The sequence below is a fragment of the Aethalodelphis obliquidens genome, unplaced genomic scaffold (assembly GCF_003676395.1).
Source record: "Aethalodelphis obliquidens isolate GAN/ISIS:26980383/991018 unplaced genomic scaffold, ASM367639v1 scaffold8, whole genome shotgun sequence".
Taxonomy (NCBI): domain Eukaryota; kingdom Metazoa; phylum Chordata; class Mammalia; order Artiodactyla; family Delphinidae; genus Aethalodelphis; species Aethalodelphis obliquidens.
In genome coordinates this window covers 57,069,672-57,090,309 of record NW_020837952.1, presented here as the reverse complement: position 1 = coordinate 57,090,309, position 20,638 = coordinate 57,069,672, and the positions used below count along the sequence as shown (strand labels likewise).

General features: G+C 40.1%; 1 protein-coding gene across 2 annotated transcripts in view; it reads right to left on the bottom strand.

The window, feature by feature from the left end:
- Positions 1-385: 385 nt before the first annotated feature.
- XPNPEP3 (X-prolyl aminopeptidase 3) overlaps positions 386-20,638 on the bottom strand; it is a 58,435-nt gene continuing 38,182 nt past the window's right edge. The window contains exons 5-10 of one of the 2 annotated variants that reach the window (XM_027107760.1): positions 19,813-19,875; positions 18,639-18,752; positions 11,340-11,425; positions 4,797-4,977; positions 3,597-3,717; positions 386-2,689 (exon numbers count right to left, since the gene is read on the bottom strand). In XM_027107760.1, the coding sequence (XP_026963561.1) occupies positions 2,523-2,689; positions 3,597-3,717; positions 4,797-4,977; positions 11,340-11,425; positions 18,639-18,752; positions 19,813-19,875 (732 nt within the window). In that variant the 3' untranslated portion in view covers positions 386-2,522. The remainder of the gene's footprint in view (positions 2,690-3,596; positions 3,718-4,796; positions 4,978-11,339; positions 11,426-18,638; positions 18,753-19,812; positions 19,876-20,638) is intronic. The other variant, XM_027107763.1, reaches the window with a different exon arrangement.

The window sequence follows — 20,638 nt, the reverse complement described above, 5'->3', positions numbered from 1 at the left end:
AATTCCTGAAATAAAACCATAAAAGTATGCAGCAGAGGCCATCTAAATATACTTTTTTTGTTGTTGCAGTACGCAGGCCTCTCACTGTTGTGGCCTCTCCCGTTGTGGAGCACAGGCTCCGGATGCACAGGCTCAGCAGCCATGGCTCACGGGCCCAGCTGCTCTGCCGCATGTGGGATCTTCCCAGACCGGGGCACGAACCTGTGTCCCCTGCATCGGCAGGCGGACTCTCAACCACTGCGCCACCAGGGAAGCCCTAGATATACTTCTTGCCTTTAGATTATTGTTAATATTTTAGCTGTATCTCTTCAATTCAGGGAGAAAAATTCCAGTGTAACATTTGAAGCATTTTTTAAAAATTAAGGTTTTCATTAGGAGAGCTTGGTGTATATATGAAGTATTTATTATACTGAAACCAGGAGGGAAATGTAGGGCATGTCTGTGGTAAGGCTAAGAATTAATGAGATTCCAGCACTGTGCACAATTATCTGCTCAACCAATCCTGAACAGATCAGACAGTCCCTGAACCGCTGCTCTGAGATGTACACTGTGTCACTTCTTGAAGGTTCTGATAGTCTGATGCAAATGTTAGCTGCTGTGGTTAATCGGGGACTCAAAGGACAATACGCCTGGGTCAGGGACTATAAATCACCAGAAGAATTCCACAACGGCCGTTCTACGTGTGACTTGCAACACCTGTAGAACTTGCCAGGAGTCCAGCTGGAAGAAGTCTGTTTCATGTCCAAGTAGGCTGCTATTCATAAAAGCCGCCTAAGCTTTTAGCTAGAAAGTTGAAGACTACAGAAAATGATTTATAGGAAGAAAAGGAAATTCCTTATTCCAGGATTGTAAGTGAACAAAGGTAACCCAATTCCAGAAAAAGGTTGTTGAGGCCATACAGGCCAAGGGAGTGAGAAGCCAGAGTTGTGGGTTCTTTTTAGTCCCCTCTTAGAGTGTAACAAGCACAGGACTGAGAAGTTGGAGAGGGGTGAGGAGGGCAGGTGCAGGGATGATGACTCCAGCTGTGCAGCCATCCATTCCCACAGCTGCTGAGCACAGCCAAGCATTTGCGGGTGAGCACTGTCAGGACACAATTTGTATCACTTTGGTCGCTAACATTATCTTTGTCTCCTGATGAAGTCACTGCCTGTCTGCTCTGGGCTCTGTACCTTGGGTTTTTCTGACAAGATGGGCAAACCTCTAGCATTGCAAGGAGTGTTAATCTCCTAGCCTGTTCTTCCCTAATGCAAATATTTTCTTAAAATTTTTCGAATTTATGTTCTAATAATCAGCATGTTTTATACATCTTGAGCTCATATGCAGGTTTAAAGGAGGTGAACACACTAGTTCTTAAAGCTTTCCCCTATGATAGGAGCTCCCAAATAACCTATCTGCAGCAGTCTAGCCCTGTTCACTTCACAAACTGAGTATTATATAATTGCATCCAACACTGTGTTGAGGGAAACATAAGTCTTTACCATTGTCCTTCCAGTGCTAACGTCCAAGGAAGGAAAGGATCACAGGGTGTTTACAGGTACTGAGCGGGTTGCATATTTTGTTTTTATTGGCACTAGAGGAAATCACAGAATAATAACTGGGGTGTCTCTCTGAATACTGGGTGCCATTCCTCTGACTTTAATAGGGTAAGTAGAGGATCTGCCCTTGGCCAGGGAAGCAGCTTCAAGGGTGTGCTGAGGGTCAATGCATTAAGAATCTATAAAGCAAGCATGGATGTCTGGGAAAGGAATCAACTTTAGACTGAGAACAGACGGATGGCGGTCTGGATCTACAGCAGACACATATACTTTTCTTTCTCTTTCATTTCCTTCCTTATCAAGAATCTAAACACCTTCCAGGTCCCAGGTAACCAAATAGCAAGAAAGGCTCAAAAATGTTTTGTTCGATAGCTAGTGTTGCTGGAATCTGGACTGTGGCTGAATGGTGTGACTGTAGGACACCAGTGTCCTGAGGGCTCACATGGCTCCGGTAGATACATGGGCTCCTGGATAGGTAGGCAGGTGTTATGGAAGGTATGTACTGGCCACCCACAATCACTGATGGGTGGTTTTCAGTGTAGGGAAAGACCTTGGTGATTGGCTCAAAATATATAAGCATTACACAAAAATCTTATGATATTAGGTAGATCTCAGGAAAAGTGCAGAGGGGAAGGACCTGGAGAGAAGCAGAGAATTTTCTCCATGTGCTAACTGGGATGCGTGGACATATGTAACCAAGATCTTTCTTTACATCTGAAAACTAAACTTGTCTGAGTCATTAATTCTACAGAATTAATGTTACTAAAGTTGCAGTAACATACAATCCCAAAACTCAATTTCCCAGATTTCTAGCTACATAAAACAAGAAAAGACCACATACACAACTACATACACTCATATAGCTGCTGCACTCCCCAGTGGAACACGTGTATAAATGTCCACACAGAGACCCCCAGAAAGCACACGTGCACAGAGGCCAACGTCCACCCCTTCTGAACCTAAGATGCATGTGGGCCACACTGAGGGTCAAGAGGCCCTATTGCATATCTGTTCGATGTCATTCATCTCTTTGGGACAATCTGCAGAAAGGATGAGAGGTGAGTCCTCTGTTACCACTACATCATCCTCAATTCGTACACCAAGACCACGGAACCTCTCAGGGGCGTCTTTGTCATCCTCCGGAATATAAATACCTGAGAAGTAGAAAAAAGAATCAGAACATTCTATTCATACTATAACTTACATAATTTAGAGGTGAAAACGCTTGAAATCTAAGATTGAGATCTGCTTTCATGACAGAAGCAGCATCGATGTTTAAAACTGACTGGTGGGGCTTCCCTGGTGGCGCAGTGGTTGAGAGTCCGCCTGCCGATGCAGGGGACACGGGTTCGTGCCCCGGTCCGGGAAGATCCCACATGCCACGGAGCGGCTAGGCCCGTGAGCCATGGCCGCTGAGCCTGCGCGGCCGGAGCCTGTGCTCCGCAATGGGAGAGGCCACAACAGTGAGAGGCCCGCGTACCGCAAAAAAAAAAAAAAAAAAGGAAAAAAAAAACCTGACTGGTAACATCAATCTTACACTCCACCGTGGCCAGCACTTTTCTACTGAATCCTGCCCAACATCCAGCATCATTCAAGCTGGAGAACCATTAGACTGCCAGCTCTCTCTGAAGCTTAGAAGAAATGATCTGGATACTAAAAAGTGGAATAATGCAGGCAGTTCAATGCAGAGGAGCTGCAACTGAGAACATGGGGAGTCTGAGTGTCTCTGCAGAAAAGTGCCAGGGGCTTCACAAGTGTCAGCAGCCCACCAAGATGATGGGAAGGACTAGTACAAACTGGCCCTGGCAAAGGCAGGGTTAAAAAAAGATTTCTTTCTTAATATCTACTGATCGAAAGTATTCCCCATCTGTTGTTTATTGGAGAAGTCAAATTAAACAAATTGTGTGATGTGAAATAAAAAAGCTCAAGAAAAAATCTACTGGAGAGATTCATTTTCCTGTCTCTTCTAATTTAATTACATTCGTTCAGGTAAAAATAAAGTGTTCTAACATTAGAATTACATGTCCCAAGGGATCAGAGGTTGCTAGCACCTCCCCTTACCTGGCTCCACTGTGATTACCATGCCAGGCTGCAGAGGGAGGGAGCGGGGCATGTCTGGAGTGTCGTGGACATCCATCCCCAGGTAATGGCCAACATGATGCGGGCAGTATTTTCGAGCAGCCTGGAAAAGATATTACCTCAGTGTTATTAGAGCAATGACCCCTTAAGGGGAAAGTTGGGCATCTATAACGCCATGAGATATGTGTTAACACTGACCCCTGCCCCCAGTTTTGCCACTTGTTTCACCTATCCTCGGGCTAATGCTTAAGAGACTTGAAAACTGCCACCTCTTGTATGCAATTCTGCCAACAGCATTCTAACTAATCCACATTTCTATTCTTACAATTTAATATACTACACACATGCTAACTGGGGTAAGCCCAGTAATGACTACGGCAAATGAAAATCTCTTTTCTTGGGGGAGGGAAGATAATTGTGTTAGAATAGTTCTCTTTTCAATGTTCGCATGTCCCTCTTAGGAAGGCTACTCTGGAGACTCTAAGTATCTCACAGCAACTTGTGGAGTAGGTATGAAACACCATGTAACACAGTAATTATTAGGCATTTACTAGCTTGGATATTTCTATCCGTTGATTAAAGATTTGTTGGCATGAACAGGAGGAATTTATAGCTTTTTTCCTATTGATAAAAGAAACCCTGGCAGCCTAAACTTGGAGCTAAGAGATGCCTTACTGGTCTGTTTCGTTTGACCACCTGGCATGGTCGCATACCATTTAATTTAAAGCTGAGGCTTTAAATTTTTACTGAACACCATCACATTTTGGATGCAGATGAAATTCACTAAACATGGCAACTGAGGATATTGTTAAAAGTCTCAACAATGTTACTGAAGCAAGAAACACCCTCCCCTTCGACCTCTACCTTTTCAAAATCACTACAAAAGAATTAAGAGTTAACCTCTCCTCCGTTTTATGTCCTCTTCCACCCTGTCTGTACCAGACTTCATTTTGTTTTCTGAATTCTGAGCTAGTTACACAGTATGCAATGAACCAGATGTGCTGCCATCTTCTGGTAGAAATAAGTATTGCACCTTTTGCTTTAATCCATGTTCAAAAAAAGTCCCTCTTACTGGTGAAGAATCACCAACACCATTTCTAAATCTAATTAGTTTTACGTAGGATAAAAACTAAGCAGCATGTCAGGTGTTCTTAAGAAATGGGGTCAAAGGAAGTGAAGTACCTTGAAGGCATTATTTTCCTTAATGTTCTTCATGATCCCCAACTCTTTAAGCTTCTGTCCTATCAGTGTTAGCATCATGCTGTAGATGTTATCCAAGCTTGTTCCAGGGGAGCAGAGGGTCAGACAATCTTTCTGGACTTCTAGAACAGCTTCATAGAGTTCTGCCTGAGGTGCCGTGAACCTGGGGACAGGAAAACCCAAGAACTCGAATTTGGAACTCTCTGATATTGTAGGAAGTTTGCTTCTAAGTTTGATTAGAAAAACTCCAAGGCAATGATGATGGGGCATTGTTGATATTTAGTCAGTACCAGTATATCATTAATGACAGGACCTCAATCATGCCTAGATGCTCAACAGGAAGAGCAATAACCCTTAAAGCTGGGGCAGCAACAACAATCTCTCCTTCAAACGGTCAGCTGACAGACACGGGGTGAGGTTAAAAGATGCACCCAGCCATAAATGCAGTCAGAGGGCCAGATCAGGCTTACTCTTGATCCTCTCCATTTTTTTTTTTTTTACCATTAAAAAAACACAAACAAAAACCAACCAAACAAAAAAAAAAAACAGAGCCTAAGGATCCACTTATAGGCAAAGCAGATGTCATGGGATAAACTAATCAATACTTTGGCTATGGGACTTCCCTGGTGGCGCAGTGGTTAAGAATCTGCCTGCCAATGCAGGGGAGATGGGTTTGAGCCTGGTCCGCGAAGACCCCACGTGCCGCGGAGCAATTAAACCCACATGCCACAACTACTGAGCCTGCACTCTAGAGCCCGCGAGCCACAACTACTGAGTCCACCTGCCGCAGCTACTGAAGCCCATGCACCTAGAGCCCGTGCTCCGCAACAAGAGAAGCCACCGCAAATGAGAAGCCCGAGCACTGCAACGAAAACTAGCTCCCGCTTGCTGCAACTAGAGAAAGCCCGCACACAGCAACCTGAAGACCCAACGCAGCCAAAAATAAAGTAAAATAAATTAATTTATAAAATAAGTAAATAAAATGTATTTGTTTTAAAAAAAAAACTTTGGCTACTAATAACTTACTAGTTTCCAGGTGTCCTTAGTATAATAATTTCTTCATCAGTAATGGGGAAAAATGAGGGAAAAATACCAAGCTCGGGTGGTATATGATATGTGTTTTTAATACATTTTTTAAAAAATTAACTTATTTTTGACTGCGTTGGGTCTTCGTTGCTGCATGCGGGCTTTCTCTACGTTGCGGCAAATGGGGGCTACTCTTCGCTGTGGTGTGTGGGCTTCTCACTGCGGTGGCTTCTCTTACTGCTGAGCACGGGATCTAGGCGCTTGGGCTCAGTAGTCGTGGCACACGGGCTTAGTTGCTCTGCGGCATGTGGGATCTTCCCAGACCAGGGCTCGAACCCATGTCCTCTGCATTGGCAGGCAGATTCTTAACCACTGTGCTACCAGGCAAGTCCCTATACATTGTTGATGGAATTGTAAATTAGTACAGCCAGTTAAATCAAAGGCCTTAAAGGTGCTCATAAAATTTAAGTTTGTAATTCTGCTCTAAGAAGCCATCCTGACAAAATATTTGAAATTCAAAAAAAGCTGAATATACAAAAATGTTCACTGTGATTTTAAAAATAATTATAAATGTCCCCTAATAAGAATGGTTAAAGTCAGCAAGGTAATGCTATAATGAAAACCTACACACCCATCTCCCAGGTTCAGCCATTATTAACACTGTTATGTTTGTCATTGATGAGTATAAACATGCTCCACCCCATCTCAGTATTACTAAACATCTTTTAACAATTCTTTTTCTAATGTAAATTTTATATACACTGAAATGTACAAATCTGAGCTCTACAATTCTGACAAATGGATGTGCTGGTGGTGATGAAGCTGGGGACACTGAACCCCTAAATTCTGCTGAGTCATCTTTGCTAGGAGAAGCAGCCCTTCTACCCCAGTCTGAGGAGGCCAACCCTGTTTTGACTGAGAACCTACAGGTATCTCCCCAGAGGCAGCTGCCTTGGTAGTTGCTTCTAGACCCACAACTAGACGTTACTCCCAGCAGGTCCCAAAAAGTTAGGTACAAAGTGTGACCCATGACGAGATGCACTATAATCCAAAAAGAACTGCACGATTTTTCCTATTTATATAGACAAAAATCTGGGAATATGTATAGAAATGGATGTTCATGTGTGGGCTAATGGTGGAAGGAACATAAAGTTGCATCAGGCTGAATTTACTGATAGGGGTCCACTAAGGAGAGATTCTGGATTCAATGCTGAAGCTTGAGGGCTCAGAAAGGCTCTAACGGTTTATTTGGTTGGTTGGCTGAAACATGGATCAAAAGGTAGCCTGCACTAAATGAATTCAAATACCAGAACTACTTTGCTATGTCGGAGAAAGAATTCTGCCTCAAGACTGCAACATCAGCTTTTGCTTGAGTTTCCAGCCTGCAGTTCTGCCCTCTGAAATTCAGAAATGCCAATCCCCATGATCACATGAGCCAGTTCTTTAAAATCAATCGATCATCAACCAACCCACCTACCTACATATGCATACATACATAATATATCCCACTGGCTGTTTCTCTGGGGAACTGAGATCCAGATCCATATCCCTATGACACAGAACATTGCCATCCCCCTCGTGGAAGTGCCTCATGTCTATTTCTAATCAACACCCCTACCTCGAGAGGGAAACATTGTTCTGATTATTTTCACCTTAGTTTTGCCTATTCTAGCATGTCATATAAATGGAATCAGACAATATGTACTCTTTTGTGTTGAACTTCCTTCATTAAGAATAATGTCCATGGTGTTATTTTGATCAGTAGTTTGTTCCCTGTTTATTGCTGAGTGGTATTCCATTGTATGAATAGTCCACAATTTGTGTATTCATTCTCTTGCTGATGGACATTTAGGTCATTTCCAGTTTTTGGCTACTGTGAATAAAACTGTTACGAATATTCTTGTACAAGTCTTTTTGTTCCTGTTGCACTGCACCACTGCCAACACTTGGTATGGTTGCTCTCTTTAATTTCAACCATTCTAGTGGATGTGTAGAGGTTTAACATGCATTTTCTTCAATGACTAACAATGATGAATGCACATATTTGTTCACATATTATCTCATTATCCTTTTGATATCTGTAGGATTTATTGTGATATCCTCTTTCCTGATCACACAGCTCCAGCAGATTCATGGGAGTAATGTTCTTTAAGTTCCCACCTAACGATCTGTACCCTTTATAGCTGAAAGTTTCTTTTGCTGCAGATAAAACCTTTGGCTCACACTTTTGTTCTCTGAGCATCTTCAATACGTTACGCTATTTTCTTCTTTCATAAAGCCTAGCTTTTGAAAAGTCTGATAACAGTCTAGTTTCCTTTCCTCTTTTTTTCTAAGTCCCCAAAAGAATTTTTCTTTTCCTTGCAGGTTCAGAATTTTCCTAGACTATGTCTTGGTGTTGTTTTTTCCTGGGCTGATATTCTCAGGTACGCAGTGTGCTCTTTCTAAGGTAGTTTCAATATTTTTTTTCAGGAAAATTTTAAATTATAGTTTTTAGTATTTGTTCTGTTCCCTTGCTTTGGTTTTCTTCTTCAGGGCTTCCTTCATGTGTATGTTCTAACTCTTTGCCTATTTTTAAAATTTTTAAAAAATTTTTGGCTGTGTTGGGTCTTTGTTGCTGCACACGAGCTTTCTCTAGTTGCAACAAGTGGGGGCTACTCTTCGTTGCGGTGCGTGGGCTTCTCATTTGTGGTGGCTTCTCTTGTTGCGGAGCACGGTCTCTAGGTGTGTGGGCTGCAGTAGTTGTGGCGCTCAGGCTCAGTAGTGTGGCTCGTGGGCTTTAGAGAACAGGCTCAGTAGTTGTGGTGCATGGGCTTGGTTGCTCTGCGGCATGTGGGATCTTCCCGGACCAGGGCTCGAACCCGTGTGCCCTGCATTGGCAGGCAGATTCTTTTTTTTTTTTAATTGGTTTGATTTCTTTTTTTTTAAATAAATAAATTTATTTATTTATTTATTTTTGGCTGTGTTGGGTCTTCATTGCTGCACATGGGCTTTCTCTAGTTGCGGGGAGCAGGGGCTACTCTTCTTTGCGGTGCACGGGCTTCTCATTGTGGTGGCTCCTCTTGTTGCGGAGCACGGGCCCTAGAGCGCAGGCTCGGTAGTTGTGGCACACGGGCTTCGTTGCTCCGTGGCATGTGGGATCTTCCCGGACCAGGGCTCGAACCCATGTCCCCTGCATTGGCAGGCGGATTCTTAACCACTGTGCCACCAGGGAAGCCCAGCAGGCAGATTCTTAACCACTGTGCCACCAGGGAAGCCCCTGAAATGATTTTAAATTTATTTCTAATTCTTTCCTGAGTTTGTCACTTCATTACCAAGATTTTCTAATTCTGATATATGTTGTTTTTTCATGTTTTGAATGATTTGCTTTAAAAATTTTTAGCTTGTTTTAAAACAAAAGGGCATTGTTTTGATCTATTTTGTAGTCATGTCTTTCTGGCATGCTTTCATTTCTGTAGGGATGTTATTCTGCTCCTTATTCTCCTTTTGCTTTTAATAACTTTTTATGAGATTTAACCTAGAAGCTTTTTTTTTTTTTGGGCCATGTTGGGCAGTATGCAGGGTCTTAGTTCCCTGACAAGGGATCAAACCTGCACCCCCTACAGTGGAAGCATGGAGTCTTAACCACTGGACCTCCAGGGAAGTCCCCTAGATGCTTTTTTAATTGCTTATTTTATATGAAATTAATTTCCTGTACTTTTAGAATAAGGCAGGATTTATAAAAGATTTAATTTCAGAGTGTAATCTGTTGTTTTGGTGTAGTGGTAAAAAACAAGGCAGCTTGTTTCAGATCTTTCCTTAGTTCTCCCTCACTTTGGTTTTATTTATTTATTTGCTGCACTGCATGGCCCTCGGGATCTTTTCCCCCCGACCAGGGATTGAACCCGGGCCAAGGCAGTGAAAGTGCCAAATCCTAACTACTGGACCGCCAAGGGACTCCCTTTCCCCCCTCTTTGATTTTGATCATCTCATTCTTTCCTCTCTTTAGTTCCTAACCTGCTCAATTTCTGTTCTACTTCTAGCAGTTTACCTTAAGTGTGAGCCCCTGTCTTAGAAGGGAGCCCAGCACCTTCAGACTTTCTTGGGCCACTGGATTGGCAAATCCTTCCCGTTTTCAGCTTCTGTTCTGAAATTGGCTCATTATCCTGACTGAATAGCTGTTGGTTATTTTGGGGTTCTCCTGTTTTCAGGTCTGTCAGTTAGCCTCCCCCACCATTGCTGCTTCCTTCTCCTTCCACACAGATACTGATACCACCCAGGTTTTGTGGTTGTACATAGTATGTTCATAACTATTCGTATTTTGAGATTTTAAGGATACCCCATTACCTGGTGTTTGGGATACCAGTCACCACCTAGTTGTTCTATTCTTATTTGAAAATTTGGAAAGACTGAAAAACTATTATTTGCTGCCATCTCTCCAGAATCCCTCATTCTTTTTATAGTTTTTGGTTTCTTACTGACATTCTCTATCTGTTCACACATTACACTTATATCTTCCTTTAACTCCTTGAGCACAGCTATTGTTAGCTGCCTTAAAGTCCTCATCTGCTAATTGTAACATTAGGGTTATTTAGGATCTGTTTTTATTGACTATAATTTTATTGATTATGGGTCACATTTTCCTGATTCTTATGTCTAGTGATTTTTTAAAATGAACAGTAGAAGTTATGAATGATACAATGTAGAGATTCTAAAATTCTGTTATGTTCTTCTGAAGAGTGATTTTGTTAACTTGGCTGGATTCAAACTGCAAGCTCTGCTCTTAGTGGGAAGTAACTAAAGTCTCTGCTCAGTCCATTCAAATTCTGGCTGCCAGTATTTTGCTGAGCCTCCTGGGATCTCACCCTAGAATATAATGTAGTGATCAGCCAAGGATTTTGGAATATTTTATATGCAAATTTTGGACCTCACCCTTTTTTGCAGTACGCTCTCTTTCAGGATTTCCCATCTTTCTGGTTCCTTGCTAGTATCTAATTCTGTCCTTTGACACCTCAGGCCAACTAGGCTGTGGCTTCTTGCTGCCCAAGCTGTGTGAATTGGGAAGTTCCCTCAAGCAAAATACGCTAACCACTTAGATCTAACCCATTATAGCTCTTCTTTCAAGGACAGACTTATGCTGCTATTTCTACAGGCTTTTAGGAAGCTTTCTAGTGCCTTTAAATACTTGTTTTTAATATTTTGTCCAGATTCTATAATTGTTATCGGAGGGTTAATCTGGCCAAACTATTCTACCATAACCTAAATATTATCTTTGTACTCAGAAAATAAAAACTTAAATTTGTTTTCAAAAAATGTGTGTGCGCACATGTTAACTAGGTGTTTTTAGGTGCCTGATCCTTGATATGATGAATAAAAAACAGTCTTAGAAAATAATCAGGAGCTTTGTAAAGGCAGTTAATGTGTGCTAGAGGGAACTTGTATATTTCTTTAGTTCTTTATTCCAAATATACCCATATTCTAACTCATACTCCTAAGAAGCAGTGGGATCTTTGGAAGCCCTACCTGCCATTGACAGGCCAGGTACGAGTGATGTCACTCACATAGCAAGAAGACTCACAACCTCCATCCAGCAGCACCATTTCCCCATCCTGGAACAAAAGTAAGACAGGTAAAAGTAGGTGACTTAATGACTGTCAGTTCTTTCTTCTTCTAATTTAAACTCTTCATGCCTTTCATTTTATAAAAAACAAAACAAAACAAAAACTCTACTTTAAAGGAGACTAATCTTCTCTGGTTCCTTCTCACAAGAAATAGTGTCTAAGTTTTTCATATGAATTCACACTGGCTCAAGAAAGATGGCACTGTAGAGTGGTTAAGTGCATTGGCTCTGGAACCAAAGTGTGGAGTTTGAATTACCAGGTGTAAACATTAGCATTTATGATTTATTAACATCATAAATATTACCATTATCACTATTAATTAAAAAAATCCTATATAGGTTGTTATCCAGGGCCTTTATTCAAATATAATTACCCGTAACCATTTAACTTTAGAATATCACGTTCCCTTCTGCTCTCCATCAAAATACATGTGGGGGGAAAACAAACAAACAAACAAACCCCAGACAAAAACCAAACCAATAAAACCAAAAAACTTTGGGTACATCTCTCTTTTACTACTTGTCATGTTATACTGAAATTTTCTATTTATGCCCTTGAAGACAGGCCATATCTTATTCACATCTAAATAAGCACAGAACTTGGCACATAGTAGAATAATGGTCAAATAATTACATATATAATAATGGCAAGAAGAATCAATGTGGTTTTTGTTTCTGGAAACATGACAGAATAAATTTTAGGTAACAACTAGATCCTGGACAAAAATATATTTTATGAAATGTTGACATTACATCATATAAGAGACATCTTAAAGACTTTTTTTCTTGAATAAAAACAACCCAGAGGGGCTTCCCTGGTGGTGCAGTGGTTGAGAGTCCACCTGCCGATGCAGGGGACATGGGTTCATGCCCCAGTCCGGGAAGATCCCACATGCCATGGAGTGGCTGGGCCCGTGAGCCATGGCCGCTGAGCCTGCGCGTCCGGAGCCTGTGCTCCGCAATGGGAGAGGCCACAACAGTGAGAGGCCCGCGTGACGCAAAAAAAAAAAAAAAAAATCAACCCAGAACTGAAACTAGAGCTGAGTAGTGATAAGGTAAGTGTTACAGTATATAGGAAAGAAGGAGTTGCAAAGTGGGGAAGATGAAGTGGAGATTCCTGCATTAACCCAGGACACTCACAGGGGATAATAGGGCCCCAGGTCATTAGGACCCACTTCACTCTGGCAAAAGCATATGCAAATAACATTTAGAGGAAATAGCGCCCAAATTTGGGATTGCATAATTTCCCAAAAATAACAAGCAAATATGAGCTCACAACCAAAGGCTGTCAAGCACACGAGGCAGTAGGTCACTGTGAGTGAGAGTCAGCAGGAACAACAAATACCAAATTTAGATCTTCCAGAATTCCACACAATGGAGTTATGAGATACAGAATTGCTATTATGAAATGTTTAAAGGGATAAAAAATGGAATCACAAAGGATAACAAGCAACAAGAGACAACTGAGAATAACTGTGGATTCGAAGGGAACCAAATGGAAATAAAAACAACTGCTGAAATAAAATACTCAGTGTATGGCTGAAGTAGTAGGTTAGACAAATGAAGAGAAAATTTAGTTTCCTGGAAGACAGACCTATGAAAATCCCCTAGAGTACGACACAGACAGACAAGGCAAATGTAAACATGAAAGAAACATTAGCTATTGAAAACAGAAAAGAGGTTTAACATACATGTAACTGAAGACCTTTAAGGAGTGAACAGAGAGAATGTAGGAGAGATGATATCTGGAGAAATAATGTCTGAGAATTTCCTAGAACTGATGAAGACACGAATCTACAGATTCAGGAAGCAGAGGTATCATAATGAGGACATGTAAAAATAAATTTGTATTTAGATATATAATAAAACTGAGAAATACCAAAGAAAAAGATATCTTAATGCAGCAAAAGCAAAAAGAAATCTCATAAAGGAATGATAATTATTATACTTTAAAATCAGCAACACTGAAAGTCAGAAGAAAGGAGTATAATCTATTAAAATTGATGACTGAAAATAACTGTCAATCTAGGATGGTTTTCCTCAGCACAGCCATCTTTCAAGAATGAGAATGAAATAAAGATGTTTTGGCTAAACAAAAGTAGAAAAAGTTTATCAGCTACACACCTTCATCTAAAGGATGTTCTTCAGGTAGAAGGAAGGTGATCCCAGAAAGGCCATCTAAGATGCAAGAAGGAAAGATCAACATGCAGGTAAATCTAAACAAACTCTGTTAGAAGGGGGCTCTGCTTTGACCTATTCCTGACAGCTAGATGTAGCCGTGGTGAGCTCAGAGGCAGAACCACAGGGCAGCCTGCTGTCTCTGACTAGATCTCTGCCAGATGCCTACCAGCTGGTCCATGACAGAGTCCTTCCAGATGCCCCAGCAGACCTCTGCATTTCTCACGGCTTCTTGATGACCCTGCCCGCTAAGTTGAAAAGTTTCAGATAACTGAAGCCAGACTATGACCTAGAAGTTTTTGACTATTTTCTCTTATTTCTTATTTAGGTCACTTTATCCAACAATGGCAATATGTCTCTCTCCCTGTAAAGCTAGATTTGTGCTTATTCTCTAGTTTTTCAAGGATGAATACTATATTTAGGAATAGGTACACTGGTGGTAAAACTATGAAGAAAAACAAAAAAAAAATGGTTAAAACAAAAGTCAAGATGGTAGGAGACAGAAAGGGAGATGTGCTTGAGATCACCCAAGGGACTACTAAGGTATAAGCAACGATCTTCTTATCCTTGATGGTGAATACATGGTTGTTCATTTTATCATTATTATTTTAAACAGTATATTATATTTATTGTTTATAATATATGATAAATTTGTATCTAGAAATATAATAAAACTGAGAAATACCAAAGAAAAAGAAATCTTAATGCAGCAAAAGCAAAAAGAAACAGTGAAATATAATGAAAAAAACACATGGAATATAATGAAAGTAAAATATTAATCCTTAAATAATTATAATTAGAACAGAAGAAAGGATGAATATTAATGAGTTTAGGGAATTCCCTGGTGGTCCAGTGGTTAGGATCCGGTGCTTTCACTGCAGGGGGCCCGGGTTTGATCCCTGGTCCAGGAACTAAGATCCTGTAAGCCATGTGGCATGGCCAGAAAAAAGAGTTTAGCATCTAATTTAAGAAGTTTAGGGCTTCCCTGGTGGTGCAGTGGTTGAGAGTCCGCCTGCGGATGCAGGGGACACGGGTTCATGCCCCCGTCCGGGAAGATCCCACATGCCGCGGAGCGGCTGGGCCCGTGGGCCATGGCTGCTGAGCCTGCGCGTCTGGAGCCTGTGCTCCACAACGGGAGAGGCCACAACAGTGAGAGGCCCGTGTACCACAAAAAAAAAAAAAAAAAAGCTTAAAAGAAGAACAAGAGAATAAACACAAAGAGTAAAAGAGTGAAATTAACAAAGGCCAGGGCACAGTGTGATGAGATAATAAACAAAGACAAAATAGCATTAATGATGTGCAAAGTTTTTTTTTTTTAGTATTTTTATTTATTTATTTTAAAAGTTATTATTTATTTAATTTTTGGCTGTGTTGGGTCTTAGTTGCGGTACGCAGGATCTTCACTGAGGCATGCAGGAGAGAAGATGGTTTTACAAGACTAATAAAAACCCACAAACCTCTGCTGAGATTTCTTTGCACAGATCTTAAGTATACAGAATTAAGTCTGTTTTGTCAAATGTATACACCCATGTAACCACACCCTCATGGCCTTACCCAGTCAACACCCCATCAGAAGCAACCACTGATCTGATTTCTATCACCATAGATTAGTTTTGCTTATTTCAGAACTTCATATAAATAGAATCATATAGTTCGCAATTTTCTTGTGTCTGGCTTATTTATTCAGTGTAATGCTTTTGGGATCATTCATGCTGTTGGCAGTGCTGTAGTTTGCTCCTTTTTATCTCAAGGATATATCACATGGTAATTTCCATATCTAATATCCTGGTTATGGACCCCTGGACTATTATGAGTACACTTGCTATCAACATTCTTGTACAAGGCATTTTTTGGACATATGTTTTCATTTTTCTTGGAAAAATACCTAAAAAGAAACTGCTGGTTCACAGAGAATATGTATGTTTACTTTTAAAGAAACTGTCTATTAAGATTTATTAGAAAAGGGACTTCCCTGGTGGTGCAGTGGTTAAGAATCTGCCTGCCAATGCAGGGGACACAGGTTCGAGCCCTGGTCCGGGAAGATCCCACAGGCTGTGGTGCAACTAAGCCTGCGAGCCACAACTACTGAGCCTGTGCTCTAGAGCCCACAAGCCACAACTACTGAGCCCTTGTGCCACAACTACTGAAGCCTCCATGCCTAGAGCCTGTGTTCCACAAGAGAAGCCACCGCAATGAGAAGCATGTGTATCACAACGAAGAGTAACCCCTGCTCGCCACAACTAGAGAAAGCCCACACACAGCAGCAAGGACCCAATGCAGCCAAAAATAAATAAATAAACAAACAAACAAATAAAGATATCAAGAATGTAAAAAGGTACATAAAGGGAAAACAAAACAAAAGAAAAAAAAGAATGTAAAAGGGTACATTACTACAAACACAAAAGATTAAAATGTAAGATAATACTACAATTTTAAAAACTTAGACAAAATGGTACAAAAATATAATCTACCAAACTGTCTCCAGAAGAATGGAAATATAAACTGATAAAAACACTTCGGAAATGTCTGGCATTTTCTATGAAAGTTGCAAATATGCATATCCTATGACCCAGCAATTCCATTATTAGGTGTCTCTTAGGCAACCTTGATAACTTACATACCATGAATAATGTACAAGAATGTTTACAGAACATTGTTCATAATGGTAAAAACCTGGAGAATATATAAATATCCACCTATGGATATTTATCACATTAAGAAATTCAAACTGAGAAAATTTTATAATATTTATTCATTTAAAAATAACAATAAACCCACTAATTACATGCTAAAATAATATTTTTAATGAAAATAACTATTTTTCTAAATAAAAATATTTAGTTAGAAAAGTGGCATTGTTTTACATTTTTGCAAATCTCTGTCTAGCATAGACAAAGAGAAGACAGCTGGAGTCTCATATTTGCTTCTGCATTCAAGTTGGTGTGATATTGCATGTCATAAGGCCTCTGGGATACTTCACAGTACAGTTGAGAGAAAATAAGAGTGAAAAAGAGCACATAATATAATGTCTTAGCATTCTTATGAAAATATATTTAACTTCACAGACCATACTCTACCTGCTATTCTACACTCTAGCAATTACAATGAACAAACTACAGCGGCATACAACAATATACTTCTGTACAAAAGAAGACACAGACATAACATTTCAAATATATAAAGTTCAAACATGACCAAAACCAAATTATATAAACTACTTTATTAATTGTAAAATAAAAAGAAAAGCAAAGACATGATCACCATCAAAATTGGGAGAGTGTTACCCTATCAGGGAGAGAGGGAGTTATCACAGGGAGGGAAGGACCACATGGTGGAAAAGCTTCTTGGGGGTGGGGGGGTCACAGTAATGTCCTATTTCAGGGGTTAAGTGTTTCCTGTAAAGGGCTAGACAATATTTATTTTGTGGACCGTACTGCCTCTGGTGCAACTACTCAACTCTGCCATGGGGTGGGGGTGGGGGAGTGGAAACCACTGTGTTCCAATAAAGCTTTATTTAAAAAACAAAGTGGCAGGCTGGATTTCACCCAGAGGGCTGTAGCTTGCCTACATGTTTTATTTCTTGACCTGGGTAACGGTCACATGGGTGTTAACTTTATAATTACCCATTAAACTATTCTTTTATGGTTTAAGTACTTTTCCAGTAGTTACATTTCACAATAAGAAACGTAAAATAAATAAATAAATAAAAAGAAAGAGAAAAATAGAAAGCCTCAGTATATTAAAGAAATTGAATCATAGTTAAAAATCCCACAAAAGATATCTGGCCCAAATAATTCCACAGCAGAGTCCTACCCAATTTTCAAGAAACATTAATTCAAACCATTTTACAATATTAAAAAATAAACTATTCATTTTATGAGTTTAGTTTGACCTTGAAATGAAAACCATAAAGTCAGTATGAGAAAAATTATAAGACAATCTCATTCATGTACACAAATCAGAATATCCTAAACAACACATTAGCAAGTTGAAAGCAGTAATGCCAAAGATAAGAAAAGATGCTTAACTTCTCTGGTAATTGAGGTAATGGAAATGAAGACCACAATGAGATACTGTTTTATTCCAACTAAAATGGCAAAAATTAAGAAGTCTGATAATATCAGGGGATGGAAAGGATGTGGTCAACAGAATTATACACTGCTGGTAGGAGTGTAAACAGATACAAATACCTGAGAAAAAATTTGTATTATCTTGTCATACTTGAGGTTAAAAGAAAAGTTTGAGTCCCCAAAACTACATATAGCAATATATGACTTTTATATATTTCATAAACAAGCAGAACTAATTAATATTGTTTGGGGAATCATGTCTATGTGATAAAACAATTGAAAAAATCAAGAGAATGACAAACAAAATTTAGGATACTGGTTAGTGACCTTTGGGAGGGAGGCAGTAGGGTGCCAGAGCATAAGGGTACGCACGCAGATGTAACATTGGTAATGTTCTGGCTCTTGAGTTGACTCGTTGGTTCATGGGTATTCATTAAAAAAAATTATTTTGTATAATTTATGTTTGCTATATTTGTTTTTTGAATTTACTGTAAATTAAAGTAGATAATTAAAAATAGACTTAATAAAGGAATACACAATTCTTTACTTGTATAGTCACTTGGGGAGAAAACCATAAAAAATAAGTTCCCTCACAGCTAACAAGATAGTCGTAAAACCTGTCTGCTCCCAAAATATGCTTGGCCCACTGTTGCCACAAGTCCTTAGCAAAGGAGCTTTATCAAGTGAAAGGAGCAGAGGCTTTAGACTAGAATAGTTGGCTCTGCACTAACGAGTTACCTAATTTTTTAGTTTATTTTCCTCATCTATTAAACAAGCATGTTAATAATTGTTCCTATCTCACAGTGCTAATGTGCAGATCAAATGAGATCATGTCTGTAAGGGATTTATAAATAGCAGTTAGTTTGTGAAAGCTGAAGGTTAGGGGACCATGAGGTTAGAGTTTACTAAGGCATCTGGACCCAGAGGAAGCAGCACTGAAGGGGGTCTGTGTACCTTGATGCGTTGATTGTTCTTCACGTAGTGCAGAGTGTTTGACCGATTACCTCCAGCCACCACAGGTGGGTAGGCTAAGATGTCTGCACCACGGGCCCGGCATTCAAATTCAAACTGCAAAACAACAGCAAAGTATGACTGAAAGTCTGAGATTTCCTCAGGGCAGCTCCAGCACAGGCTCTCTTCAACAGCCCATACCTCCATTCAAGTACTTATCTTAAGTTAACAATGGAAAACTATTCGTCACATCTTTTTTTTTTTTTTTTTTTGCGGTACGCGGGCCTCTCACTGTTTGTGGCCTCTCCCGTTGCGGAGCACAGGCTCCGGACGCACAGGCTCAGCGGCCATAGCTCGCAGGCCTAGCCGCTCCGCAGCATGTGGGATCTTCCCGGACCGGGGCACGAACCCGTGTCCCCTGCATCGGCAGGCAGACTCTCAACCACCGCACCACCAGGGAAGCCCTCGTCACATCTTTTTAACCAAACTATTATGCTGTAACTTCAGGCCATTTCTTTTATGCTCACCCCAATACTGTTATTCAACTCTATTATTAAATCTGTTCTTTTCTCCTGAGTGCTCTAAATTTCCTGTGATTTTCAAACTGTTAAGTCCAGAAGAGAACATGGAAAGCCTATGATTGGGCTGAGTACAGAGAAACGGTCAGATACTTTACATGTTACTATTTGTTTTTTCTTATTTAGATCAACACTGAAATATGGCTTGCATTTTCAACAACAGCTCTAAATTACCAATTTCAACCTTTCAAATAGCTACCGACCTACATGCTCTGGAAGTGTGAAAAAGGATGCTAGGGAAATGGTAAATTCTACTAATTTCATTATATCCTAGGATGGACCTGGAGACTGGTTCATATCTGCTACTATCTGCAACACCACCTCAGATTCTTTGCCTTTACATTACTTTAACAGTATTATTCTTAACTCACACTTGCAAAAGTCTTTCCTTCTTTACCTGTTCTACTTCGCAATTTTCTCCATCTAATTGTAGCTCTACATATTTTAGAATCATCTAATAAATTACCACTGACATTTAAGAACCAAATCCTCTCCACTGATATCTTGCTCACTTCCATGAAAGCCAACTGGATGCCATATGCAAATCAATGAAATTACATTTGCGTCCAACAAAACTTTTCCAGCCATTTAATGCTCACCTTAGCATAAAGAAAGCCTTCCTCTACAGGGGCTTTACTGGCAAACATGGTCTCTATGAAAGCCTGCAAAAAGAATGAAGAATGAAAAGAACATAGTCTCATTTTAACTACGCTGCTTATTCAAATGTTCAAAATACTGGCGGTCAAACAAAAAGCACACTTCTCCCCAACTTTGTCAACCTGAAGTTATGGCTTTGTGGGCATCATAATACAGATTTCCAAAGGGGAAAATATTGCTTTCAGTAATAGCTGACTGATGACAGACTTAGTGGAAGGGCACCCAACCTACCCACTTAGAATATACATTGTATATTAGAATAAGCTACATGGAAACACATTTGACATTTACATTACAAAATGCTTCTACAGCCCTGGAATGTATGAAATTGTGGATTGACTGGTCCAGTCTACAGCAAGGTTTTCCAACCCTGGCACCATCAGCATTTTGGGCTAGATTATTCTTTGTTTGAGGGCTGTCCTGTTCAATGTAGGATGACAGTAGCATTTCCCAACTGTGATAATCAGATGTTGCCAAATGTCCCCTGGGGGACACAGAACTGCCCTCAGTTGAGAACCACCGGCCTATACTACCAATGTAAGTACTGTAATTCTCTATGTGTCATGTTTTCTACCTTTATAAACATACATGTTTACAATTCACCACTGTATCTTGTTCCAAAAAGGCTTCTGATTAGATTACATGGATACATAAAATACAAGATAGCATGAACTCATGGTAGAGTTAAAAAAAAGGCAGGCTTGAGAGGAATGATGCTAAACAAAACCAAACCAAAAAGAGGCATACCATAATGACCTTCACAACTAC